The sequence below is a fragment of the Rhinichthys klamathensis genome, unplaced genomic scaffold (genome assembly GCF_029890125.1).
Source record: "Rhinichthys klamathensis goyatoka isolate OS25496 unplaced genomic scaffold, OSU_Roscu_1.1 h1tg000412l_1, whole genome shotgun sequence".
NCBI classification, from domain to species: domain Eukaryota; kingdom Metazoa; phylum Chordata; class Actinopteri; order Cypriniformes; family Leuciscidae; genus Rhinichthys; species Rhinichthys klamathensis.
In genome coordinates this window covers 643,031-655,980 of record NW_026606912.1, presented here as the reverse complement: position 1 = coordinate 655,980, position 12,950 = coordinate 643,031, and the positions used below count along the sequence as shown (strand labels likewise).

At 43.6% G+C, this 12,950-nt stretch overlaps 1 protein-coding gene across 1 annotated transcript in view; it reads right to left on the bottom strand.

Moving 5' to 3' along the window:
* ttbk1b (tau tubulin kinase 1b) overlaps positions 1 to 12,721 on the bottom strand; it is a 31,894-nt gene extending 19,173 nt beyond the window's left edge. Inside the window, exons 1-6 of the mRNA XM_056235090.1 lie at positions 12,544 to 12,721; positions 8,956 to 9,099; positions 7,909 to 8,056; positions 5,903 to 5,976; positions 5,686 to 5,826; positions 5,494 to 5,598 (exon numbers count right to left, since the gene is read on the bottom strand). Coding sequence (XP_056091065.1) covers positions 5,494 to 5,598; positions 5,686 to 5,826; positions 5,903 to 5,976; positions 7,909 to 8,056; positions 8,956 to 9,063 — 576 coding nt within the window. The 5' untranslated portion in view covers positions 9,064 to 9,099; positions 12,544 to 12,721. The remainder of the gene's footprint in view (positions 1 to 5,493; positions 5,599 to 5,685; positions 5,827 to 5,902; positions 5,977 to 7,908; positions 8,057 to 8,955; positions 9,100 to 12,543) is intronic.
* Positions 12,722 to 12,950: the final 229 nt, after the last annotated feature.

The window sequence follows — 12,950 nt, the reverse complement described above, 5'->3', positions numbered from 1 at the left end:
GTGTGGATGGAAACATAGCTATAGAGATAGTAAAGGTGTAGGATGCAGGTACAGTATGAGAAGGTATGGCAGTGGTGTGTGGATTTGTCCAAAGGGGTATGTTGCAGGATTTAGCATTTGAAATTTAAGGGCACAAACATTAGGGAGGATTGTGTAATTTCTAAAACCCTTCAGAGGGAAAGGAAGGAATCTTTCCAAAATTTGGAAAACTCACAATATGACTGTCGCTATGGTAACAGGGACAAACATCTTTGGCGGGGGAACATGCGATTCAACATGAGAGCCAAAACAGAACTGCAAAACAAAACTGAGAAAAGTGAAACATAAAAATGAATTCAAACATACAAATAATAACATTTATTAGTGAAAGGCAAATAAAATAAATAAATAAATAAATAGGGATGCATGATACATTAACCCACTGGAGCCATACGAATTACTTTTATGATGGATGGATGCAATTTTTTGGGCTTCAAAATCTCAGTAACTATTCACTCCCATTATAAAGCATGGATATTTTTTAATATAACTCCGATTGTGTTTGGCTAAAAGAAGAAAGTCATATACACCTAGGATGGCTTGAGGGTGAGTAAATTGTGTGATAATTTTCATTTTTGGGTGAACTAACCCTTTAATGGAATTGGCCAGAAATGTGATATCGGTGCATCCCTAGAAATAACTCCTGAAACATAAAGCATCACAACTAAATATAAAAACTGCACATGCAATAAACAAATGTGAAAAATGTTGCTTAATAGGTAATTTTTTAGCTGTTTCCATTGAAAAAAAAAAAAAACATTTAAAAACGTATCGGTTACCTAACGTAACCTCGGTTCTCTCTAGACGAGGGAACGAGTATTGCGTAAATTAGCTTACGCTACGGGAAAGATTTATCTTTTCGAGATATTGAAGCCAAAATTTATCCTTAATTGTCAACGCAGTGCAGCAGCTAGCAGACCTAGAGCAGGCTGTCTAGCGTGCTCATTGGCTGCCCTGCAGCAACTGCAGCAGCCTACCACTGAGCCCGGCGTGACGTCACGTCCAATGAAGGGTATCGCGTCTTAGCCCGCCAGAATGGGTGTGGCTTAGCGTATATAAGTGGGGCTCGGAGGCTGTCTCCTTGGTTTTTATCGACTGAAGCGAAAGTCGCTCGTGGCGCGAGCACGGCAGGTTACGCAATACTCGTTCCCTCGTCTAGAGAGAACTGAGGTTACGTTAGGTAACCAATACATTCTCTAACGAGAGGTTCTCTCGTATTTCGTAAGTTAGCTTACGCTACGGGAACCCTTTGTCAACGCCGTGCGCGCCAAGCATCCACTTCATGAGTCCCAGGGAATCCCGGGGATCCCAGATAAGCAGGGAATAAGGCGGCCAGCAACGCGGGCCGGCACATGTACATAAGCACTCATAGGGAATACAGAGCGGCGGCGCCGGTCCGTATAAGCATATAGCATATTAACCCAATATAGTGCAGCTCAACCAGGAGAGCTAAGTCACGTGAGAGTAGCCTGCGCACGATCAGATCTGGACAGAACGTACATCTCACTTATACTGACAGAGGTTTAGCCTGCAGGGCGGGAAGGATATAGAACCTAACAAAGGTGGATGGGGAGGCCCAGCCCGCGGCCACACATATGTCATGAATTGAAATTCCGCTGGACCATGCCCATGACGAGGCCATGCCTCTAGTGGAATGAGCCCTGATGCCCAGAGGGCATTGCAGACCTTTTGACGAATAAGCAGCTGCGATAGCATCCACTATCCATCTGGACAGGCTTTGTTTCGAGGCGGCGAGACCTTTGGTGCGCCCACCAAACGAAACGAAAAGCTGCTCCGAGCGTCTGAAAGGGGCGTAGCGCGTAATGTAAACCTTCAGTGCCCTGACCGGGCAGAGGAGATTAACATCGCTCTCGCTATCGGATGCTGGCAGAACCTGCGCTCTGAATGGAGTGCCAATCACTTTAGGGACATAGCCATGTCTAGGTTTGAGGATGACTTTAGAGTCATTCGGTCCGAACTCAAGACACGCAGCGCTGACAGTCCCCCACATGTTTGACTGATGACAGAGCAGTCAGAAAAACGGTTTTGAGTGATAGGTACTTTAGATCCACGAAATCTAACGGTTCAAAGGGATATGCTTTCAGGGCCTCGAGGACCAAAGAAAGATCCCACATAGGAACCGACGGGGCGCGGGGGATTCATTCTCCTGGCTCCTCTAAGGAAGCGGATGACAAGGTCGTTCCTTCCTAGTGATCGGCCGCGCGTCGACTCTGTGAACGCTGCAATGGCCGCCACATAGACTTTAAGCGTGGAGGGGGACCTTCCGTTATCCAACAGCTCTTGAAGGAAACTAAGCAACCGCGAGACCCCACACGTTCGTGGGTCCAGATTTTTGTCGGTGCACCATTTGGAGAACACAGACCATTTAAACGCGTAAAGCTTTCTAGTAGAGGGAGCTCTAGACTGCGTAATCGTGTTCATCACTCCTTCTGGCAGGACAATGGGTATCCGTTGATCAACCATGAGTGAAGAGACCAGTGCTCTGGATGGGGATGCCAGATCGAGCCGCGAGCTTGAGAGAGCAGATCTGTCCTCACCGGAATTGGCCACGGGGCTGTTTGTGACAGCCGCGTCAGCTCCGTGAACCAAGTTTGGTTCTCCCATCGCGGGGCTATAAGGAGCACCGAGTGGCGCGTTTCCCTGATTCTCTTGATTACCTGTGGCAACAGTGAGACCGGAAGGAAAGCATACAGTGGGCGGCTGAGCCAGATTTGGGCCAGCGCGTCCTCGTTCTTTGAAAAGAACATTGGGCAGTGAGCGTTGTCTTTTGACGCAAAGAGGTCGACTTCAGCTTTGCCGAAAAGGCGCCATAGCGACTAGACTGTTTGGGGGTGCAGGGACCATTCCCCCAGGGGAACATTGTCCCTGGACAGTTTGTCTGGGCCGTCGTTCAGGTGGCCTGGCACATGCGCAGCTCTCAGCGAGCGCAGATGGTGCGGAGACCAAACAAGGAGGCGTTCTATTAGATGGCAGAGGTTCCTGGATCTGACACCGCCTTGACGGTTCACGTTGGACACCACAGACATGTTGTCCGAACGGACTAGAACATGGTGGTCCTGTATGAACGGGAGGAAGCGCTTCAGCGCGTTCTCGACCGCTATCATTTCCAGACAGTTTATGTGAAGGAGCTTCTCTTGGTCTGACCACAGGCCAAAGACCGGTCTGCCCTCTAAGAGAGCGCCCCAACCTGAGTTGGACGCATCTGTCGAGATGACCTTTCGATACGAGACAGCTCCCGTCATCACTCCCCGCTGATACCAGTCGGCCGCTAACCAGGGCTGCAGAGCCGTAATGCAGCTCTGAGTCACTCTGATTCGTTCGCAGCCAGAGGCCCAAGCTCGGAGAGACGCTCGAGCGTTCAGCCAGCGTTGTAGTGGGCGCATGCGCAGTAAGCCAAGCTGGAGCACTGCAGCAGCTGAGGCCATACAGCCCAGCATCCTCTGAAATGTCTTCAGAGGAGCGATGCTGCCCTTCTGGAAAGACGCGGCCAGGCGTCGAACAAGGCGTGCGCGCTGTGTCGATAAACGAGCCGTCATAGCCACAGAGTCCAGTTCTATTCCTAGAAAGGAAATTGACTGGCTGGGCAGTAATGAGCTCTTGGTCCAGTAGACTGAGGAGCACTGCTCTGAGAGATAAAAGTTCTATCTCTGACTGTGCCAGAATCAGCCAATCGTCCAGATAGTTCATAATTCGCCAGCCCTGATTTCTCAAGGGGGCGAGAGCCGTGTCCATGCACTTCATGAATGTACGGGGTGCTAAAAACTGGTCGAACGGCAGGACGGTGTATTGATATGACCATCGAAGGCGAATCTCAAGAATGGCCTGTGACAGGGTATTATCTGAATCTGAAAATAGGCATCTTTCAGATCGAGAGAGATAAACCAGTCCCTCGGGCGAACGTGCGCGAGGATTTTTCTGGTCGTAAGCATTTTGAACGGTCTTTTCACAAAGGGGAGGTCTTTTCACACTCACGGAGGAGATCGTCTTGGAGGATCTGTAGTACAGCCATCGAGTGCAGGGCGGACGTGGCCTGTCTGGCGGCGACATACGCGTGGCCGACAAAGGCAGACGTGGTCCTGCAGGCTTTTCACGGGAGAGCAGACTTTGAGCGCCATCTCGCGGAGGGCGGACAAAGGTGCACTGCATCCGCTTCCTCCACAGGGGGGATAGAGGTGTATCCCTTCTCGGCGGCGCCGTCCACTTGGGAGAGCGACGCAGAGACGTGAGAGTGGAGCCGTGTGGAGTTCTGGCAGGAAAGGCGCAGACCTGGATGCGGGCGCTTGACGGCGGCGATGAAGAAAGAAGCCGTCGAGTCTGTTAGGCGCGGGCTCCTTCGGCGGTGACCACTCAAGGCCAAGTTGGTCAACAGCCTGGGAAAGGAGGCGCATTAGCTTAGCGTCCACTCCAGCAAGGGTCCGGCCGGATTCCTGGATCAAGGAGGAGGCGGAGTGATGAGAATCCGACCACTCCTCACTGTCCGACGCCAGAATGGAACAGCAGTCTCCTGTGGCGTGTCCTTCCGCCTCGTCATCTGAAGCGACGGCAGTGCGGGCCGTAGCCGGCAGCTGCGTGTCCGTGAGGGGGGGCCGAGAAGGCGAGAGCGAAGCTCGAGGGAGGAACTCCGGCGAGCGATTTGCAGTGACCACAGTGACCCGCAGGGTCGACATCGGAAGTTCTTCACAATGCTCACAGCCTCCCGACGAGAGAGCGAGAGCTGCGTGTTCCTGGCCCAGGCAGAGAGCGCAGATCACATGGCGGTCTACGACGCTGAGCGGGGCTCTGCACGAGCCACAGGAAGTGCGAGGCATCTTTAAAAAGACGTCTCGCTGCTCTTTTAGAAAAGGGTGGTGTCGCAGCGGCGAACACGCACAGAATAGAGCTCAGAAAAAAAGGATACGTCGCCGGATAGCATAGCTCGCACGGATGGCTGAAGGCAGCGAAGACGACCGGCTTCTTCAGGCACTGTCCTAAGCTGGCTTTGTCGCTTCCTCAACGGCGGCGGCGGCTTCTCTCAGAATCCAGTGATGCGAAGAGCTTAGCTGAAGAGATGAAAATCAGGGAGACAGCCTCCGAGCCCCGCTTATATACGCTAAGCCACGCCCATTCTGGCGGGCTAAGACGCGATGATTCATTGGACGTGACTTCACGCCGGGCTCAGTGGTAGGCTGCTGCAGTTGCCGCAGGGCAGCCAATGAGCACGCTAGACAGCCTGCTCTAGGTCTGCTAGCTGCTGCACTGCGTTGACAATGAATACAAAATTAAGGATAATTTTTGGCTTCAATATCTCGAGAAGATGGATCTTTCCCATAGCGTAAGCTAACTTACGCAATACGAGAGAACCTCTCGTAAGAGAACTAACACAAATAGTATTTGAGAGAATATAAAAAGGAAGAAGAAGAATGTACCACAAAATAAAGCAAAACCAATACTTACTGGCCGCACCTCCCCATTTGTATTAGTGTACTGTCGTGCCAAACCAAAGTCCAGCATGTAACACTTCCTACAGGTAGACGGCAATCGGCCCATGGCAAAATTAGACTAAGGATAAGAGAGAGACCAGGATCAGTTGACAGAAGCCAGGTAAATGGATTGGGAAAGAGAAGAGATGGAAACAATGAGATGTACAGGTTTAATGTCTCTGTGCAGGAAGCCCACAGAGTGAATGGCTTCAATGGACTCCAGGATCTGTTTCCCCAACCGTAGAGTCGTGCTCATACTGAACGTCCCTCTAGGCTGACTCCTCCTGAGATCAGCCAGATTCCTTCCCTACAGAAAGAGAGAATCAGCTGCAATTTCTTTCACACACACATATAAGAAAAAGAAGTTTAAAAAAATACTGTACCTGCAACTGCATGACAACGTAATTGAACTTGTCATTTCTTCCACATCCAATAAATTTGCAAACATGATTCTTTCCTGCACAAGAAATGAAAGCAGTAATGTCACAGATATTACACTGAAATCACGCATATTACAGCTTTTTCACTAATTCGCACATACGAAACACGTTCATCAAGCAGGTACAGACAGAGGCGGTGACATTTGGAATTCCAGCATGTCCTCCATGAAGGTTATAAAGACATATGGGAGCGGAGAAAAAGAGAGGGAGGGAGAAAAAGTGTGGTAATCCCACTTTCCTTCTGTTATTCACGCTCATTAGTCATACAGACTCCCAGTGGTATGCCTGAACTACAGCTGACGCTAACTGCCTTGACAGGCATGAAAGTCACAGTGTGTTCTGTGTGTGTTTCATCTGTGCACATCTGAAAACATTATGATGGGCATATTAACAACAGATGAACTGTCACATATTTGTACAGATCCTGCTTGCTGCCTTATTATCTAAATACAAAGATGTACTGTAGGAGAAAAGTTGGAGTCAGTAAGATTTATTTAACGTTTTTGAAAGAAGTCTCTTATGCTCACCAAGGCGGCATTTATTTGATTAAAACCACAGTAAAAATTGTTATATTGTGAAATATTATCACAAATTAAAATCACTTTTTCCATTTTAATATAATTTAAAATGTAATTTATTCCTGTGATGGCAAAGCTGAATTTTCAGCATCATTACTCCAGTCTTCAGTGTCACATGATCCTTCAGAAATCATTCTAATATGCTGATTTGCTGCTCAAGAAACATTCAATTTCTTCAATGTTAAAAACAGTTGTGTTGGTTAATATTTTTGTGAAACCGTGATAAAAAAGTTTCAGGATTCTTTATAAATAGAAAGTTTAAAGGAACAGCATTTAATAGAAATCTTTTGTAACATTATAAATGTTTACTGTCACTGTTGATCAATTTAATGCATCCTTCCTTGCTGAATAAAATATATTAATTTCTTTTAAAAAATTTTTACTGACCCCATCCTTTTAAAGGGTAGTTTATCAGAATAGATATAAATAGATACATATAAGTGACACATGCAAGTATAAAATGAGCTTTGGCAAGTACATAGAACAATCTCGCCAACTGGCCGGTAACTTGAGAAAGAACAACATTACTATAAAATACAGTTTAAATTGATTTGTAAGAATGATAGTGTGACCATTGCTGATATAACATGGAAAAAAAAGCCTACTAAAGAAAACACTGATTCAGTGAAAAAGTTTACTATCAGAGGTTTATCGAGGATACCTAAATGTTGTTTTATTACACATTTGTTGCATTACACATATTCCTTGCATTAAGCCACTAAAACAAAAATATGAGGAACAAAATCACTAAGGGACGGATTTGCTTAATTAGTGTGAGAGCGCAATCCCATAAAAGCGCGATGGGAGTGGAAAGTTCTGCACATGATCTACTGATGATGCGCAAATGAAAGAACACAGATGCAGCCGGATCATTTCCATAATGACCAACACAATCTAGCAAGCTTTTTTGGGGGGGGTTAAATAATGGCGCAAACACCAGTAAATTGACTAGCGCAAACCTTAGTAAATCACCTTGCGTAATTCATTTAAATACTCTCCTCCCATAAATGTATACATCTAAAAGGGAAACTAAATGTATCTAAAAGGGAAACTCTTACAAATGCATATGCAATAAGGTCAGCCGCAAAAATAACCCTGTCCCCGCCTTTTACGCACTGATTTTTCCCTGCGTGTCTTTAGTAAATCCTGACAGTAGTTTTTTAACGCCAAAAGAGGGTTTGCACTGGCGCAAGCTGTAAGTAAATCTGGCCCTAAGTGTCTTGGAGATGGATGAGATGGATGCTGGCTTAACACTCACATACAGTATGATGCTGCAAGTGACACAATGACCTGTGCTGTTTGTCAAAAGCTAACTGATTAGCTAACTTGAATATGACACTAAATGCATACACATCCTCTCAGTCTCCTCACCTTGTAGTTTCTTTAGCACAGCAACCTCCATCTTTAGCACTTGTTTGGGCTGTTGGGCGGATTCCACTTTAAGAGCCACATTCTCCCGTGACAACAGGTCGCAGGCCTCATATATCTCCCCGAACCCTCCACCCCCAATCTTCTTCAGCTGAATACACAAACAATAGCAAGGTCAGTCATAGCAGAGCATTGATTTAACCTGTGTGTCATCAATTCCACATGCTTTGAGTCAGAGCTGGTCTCGCACAATATACACTTTTAAAAAAAAAGGTTCCGAATATGGTTTTCAAAGTAATGCCATAGAAGAACCATTTTGGGTTCCCCAAAGAAATTTGTGTGAAGATTGAAGAACGTATTAATAATCTAAAGAACCTTTTTTCCACTAATAAAGACCCTTTTGTGCAATGAAAATGAATGTTAAAGCTCCCTCTTGGATTCAAAGATGCCAATAAAGAGCCTTTATTTTTAATGTACATCGTAAATAAACATGCCCTGAGAAAGTCCCTTAGCTAAACAGGACAAATTCAGATAAAACAGCTAAATTCACAGAAGATTCACAAAATTTGATTGCCTAAGTTATTTGAGCTGATCCGATCTCTGAGCATATTACTAAACCCAAGAAAGATTTAATTCAATTCCGTGCATTTCAATTCTAGTAGCATGCGCTAAACATATCGATTAATCTTGGCTTAAACATGCTTTATCACATGAGTTATGACAGGATTAAGTTTAAGCCAGTAACAAATGAGTCAGACTCTGTTTTACAGACCACCACTATCCCCATCAAAGATATTATTACAGTAAAACAGTAAAACATAAATCATTTCTGAGGAGATCTGCTTGAAGGAGAAGTGCTATGAACTGGCCCACAACCAAATGGTTTGGGAGAATTTTGGAGAGAAGCCAGACTGAGTTGATTTAAAAGCATCTGCTGTCATATGTGGAGCATTTTGTCCTGTGCGATTAGGCTACAAAGGCAACAGACACTTTAGGCATCTTTATTCCATGAACACACTCCCACCTAAATAGAGACAAACACACACTTACCACTTTCCAGCGCTCTTTCACCAAGCAGTTGGGGGGCAAGATGTCGACTTGCTCCCCCGCCCCGTTCATGTTTTCGTCGCCGTGGACAACGGGCCCTACGCACTGCATCGGCTGGCCAGAACTTTACCAAACCCTGCCATTTACCTGAAACACAGTGTGCACACAACTGCTAAACTAGCATGCCACAATATTGCATTTGAAAATATTGCACTGTGGAGTCCAAATACAACTATTTTTTATTATGAATTATAATTTGAGTAAATATTATGAGTGAAAAAAAAAAACCTGAAAAAATAACAAGGATTTGAGAATGTTTTAGTATTTGGTATATTCTCATTTTGCTTACATTTGATATGACCATGAAATCGTACAAAATCGTACATATTCCTCATTCATTCATAATATAACCTTTCTATTTTTTTTTTACTTAAACTTTCTGAGTATTTCCAGGTTTAAATCTTGACATGAAAGTATTCCCCTAAAATAATAATGAATTGACACATAGCTTAAGGAAAATCATCATCTTTAAGCTCTAAACGCAAAAGAGGTATCTACAAAACCAACCCAACACAAGACAAGTGACAACAAAAATAGCACTGTGTCTATCAGAATGAAGAATACAATACAGACACCAGAAGGAACAGACATATGTTTCTCTGGAGGTCATAATCTAGGCCTGGGCTTTTTTCCATAATCAATGAACCCCCTTTAAGGTCATACAAAGGCATCCAGTGCAAAAATTTGGCCAAAATAACATACATTTCATTCATTCCAACATTCTTAAACCATTGTTGAACATGCTGTTTACAAAAACAGAGAATTATGAAAACAATCACACATATTCAAAGACACGGGCGTCAGTTTGGTTTGAAATGTGGTGGGGACAGAGACGCATTCGGAAGTGCATTTTCAAAAGTGCTGGGTACAAATTCTGCAGCCTGTTTAACCCGTAAATAAATGCATCGATCCGCAAATTTTTGTTTGAGTTTTTAAATGGTCTGGTGGTAGATCTTTTACCAAGCGTGTCAGAGGTGACGGGTTCTAATCCGCCCTCGGTATAGTTTTTTTTTCTCTCAAAACTGAATAATGTTCATCAGTGGTTACAGTCTATATCAAGCAGCCAGGGACACGTTTGTGTGCATTTTATTTTGTAATTTCACCGGAATGAATATATACAGAGTCTGTCCGCAACGGCGATAGATTGAAGTGCGCGTCCGAGTGAAGACTGTGCGCGAGCCACAGAGAACACTGTATCCACGACACTGATAGCAGCGGACACGAGCGCTCAGCTTGAGTTAAAAAACAAAACATTTTAGCTAGATCTCTTATTTAAGAGCGAACTAAATGAATGCTCTGCTAGTAAACTGGAGATGTTTTATTTGTATTAGGTACATCCGACCGTGCCTCAATGTTTCCAAGAGTGGTGGGTACAAAATGACTCATGACGAAATCTGGTGGGGACGCGTACCCACCGTCCCCACCGAAATCGACGCCTATGTTCAAAGACCCTGAACAAGAAAAAAAACCTCTACCGCCTCTTCGAGATTTCTGTAATGTCTGCAGCAGAGTATCAGGTATCCACTAGAGCCGGTCAGACACAGAGGCCCTGTCTGTCAGAACTGGACTACACCCTTAAGCACGCTCTCATAATGTTACAGGCACTTATTAACCATATAAAAATGGAAACAGCGATCATTTTTCACATGATTCCAGTTTATATTCGCATACTGTGTATGCTTAAATCCTTAACATATTTCAGACATTTATTTCTGTTTACCGTTATAAAACACAATCACTCTCAACTTCTAAATTGAATTTTCTCTCTAAAGAATGCAATGGGTTATAAATAGATCTAATTAATAAAACTGAAAAGACTCTCACCTTAACACTTCTGACACCTTCATCTGAGAAAGTTAATGCATAGCCATGTAGGTATTTAAGGGAATACCTCGTCTTATTCTCCACCCTTAACATCCAGAACAGCAAATCAGGATGATATTTCAGTATACATAATTATTCATAATTATACCATCAGAAAAAAATAAATCGACTTGTTTTACAATGCAATGGATTGCTCAAAAACACATATAAGGTAAAAATACATATAAGGTAAATGCTTTAAATGTCAGATAAATGTATAATTTATACAAATAATGCATAGTAATGTTATGGCAATGTACAGTAAAAACTGGCAGCTGTGGTTACCAGAACATTTACAAACATAAAAAGTGATGTTACAAGCACTAAGGGATGTCATATTGTTCGCTGTATTTTACTCTCCCTAATTATATGTCATTACATAAAATAACTTTTATAGTAAGCATAGTAAACAACATTACGTAACAAATAAGCTTGCAACAAAAAGCATGATGATTAAAAAATAAGAAAACAAACTCTCTAAATAAAATCTAAACAACTTAGACAATCATGCAAAGAATTGTGGGAATGCCTATTTAATCCTAAATTATAAGTTAATTCATACTTTTTTACTAAAAACATAATTTTAACAATTTATTGCAAGAATATAAGTATAACAGTTATATATAATAACACTATATATTATAAAGTAATTCATACTTTTTATTTTAAAACATTTTTCAGTATTGTACAACAAAATTACTCATATTCTATAACACTTTTTTTACAATAGTCTATCTAATAGGCCTAACTTACATTAAATCCATTACTTTATATAATGCTTAGCAGATTATTTGATAATGTTCAGTCAAATGGTTTGAAATTTCTTTAAATGTGTTTTATGCTGAATATCTTATACACAGACAAAGACACCTGATTAAAAAACCTGACTTTATTATTAGATCAAAGGATAAACGTCAGTCTCATCATTCAGCAGGCTCTCCACCTGTTTGCCTGGAAAACTCGTAGCCTACACTTTAACAAAATGATAATTACATTCTGATTGCATAAAGCATTTGCTGAGAGCACTTCCTTATTCTGAGCTAACTAAATGTCAGGAGCACAGGACTGCGTGGGCTCAGTCTCTTGACATCTTCAGCTTCTTTCTCCGCAGTGCCAAAAGGATCCGTCTGCACGGACCCCACCCAAACACGGTCTCATCCAATGAGCAGCCCTGAAGGCTAAGCCCCGCCCCAAACCGTCGTTTGATCACCGTCCATTGGGGCAATGCCTAACAATCACAGCACATTCCCCAGCTCGAGCCTGAAGCGAAAAGCACTTTGGGATATGTCGTTCATCAATGAGACAATAGACATAAACGGAACTGGTCATTGTCACCTCTGAAAAACTACAACTCCCAATGACAGGCCACGTGAGCTGTTGACGTACAGCTGCATTATGTGGCATGTAATGTAAATTATTCATGATTTTTCTTAAGCATAAATAATATATAAATAATATGGGTTAGTTTCTATTTTTGACTCGGGCCCGCGTGCCTTAATAGTTTGTCAAGACCGTGACAGATTTTGTTTTCGCGTGCCCGGTTGGGCACCTGGGCCAGCGCACCATCACTATTGACAAGGTGCCAACATACACGGGACAAGCTGATTGCTACTGAGCAGCGCTTTGTTTAAAAAAAATCTTTTGGCAAACAAAAAACGATCTACTAACCTGTTCTTCTGTCGTCGGAGTAAAATCTCAAAGTGAGAGTTTAAGGAGAGCCGCATAATTCCGTTGGCGCGACCGCTGCGCCTCTTCCCCTAGTTGATGCTGCACCATTTTCAGCCTCCTCTGCTCCTCCGCTCCTGCACTGATTCAGCATCGCACGGATACTCCCACTATGCACCGCGCACATGCGTGACAGAAGACGGCTGTTGCGTAGCAACCCGCAAGGCGTGAATCCCCCTCATCTCCAGGCTTCAGCCATTGAGGAAATTCCTTCAGAAACGTCTTATTACTAAAAAAAAAAAAACTAATTGTAATGAAATCGAAGAAGAAATAATCACTGTTAAGGAAATAAATGTTCTGAAAATGGTTTTAAATTATGTTAGTTGATGTAGGCTACCGTCTTTAATGTG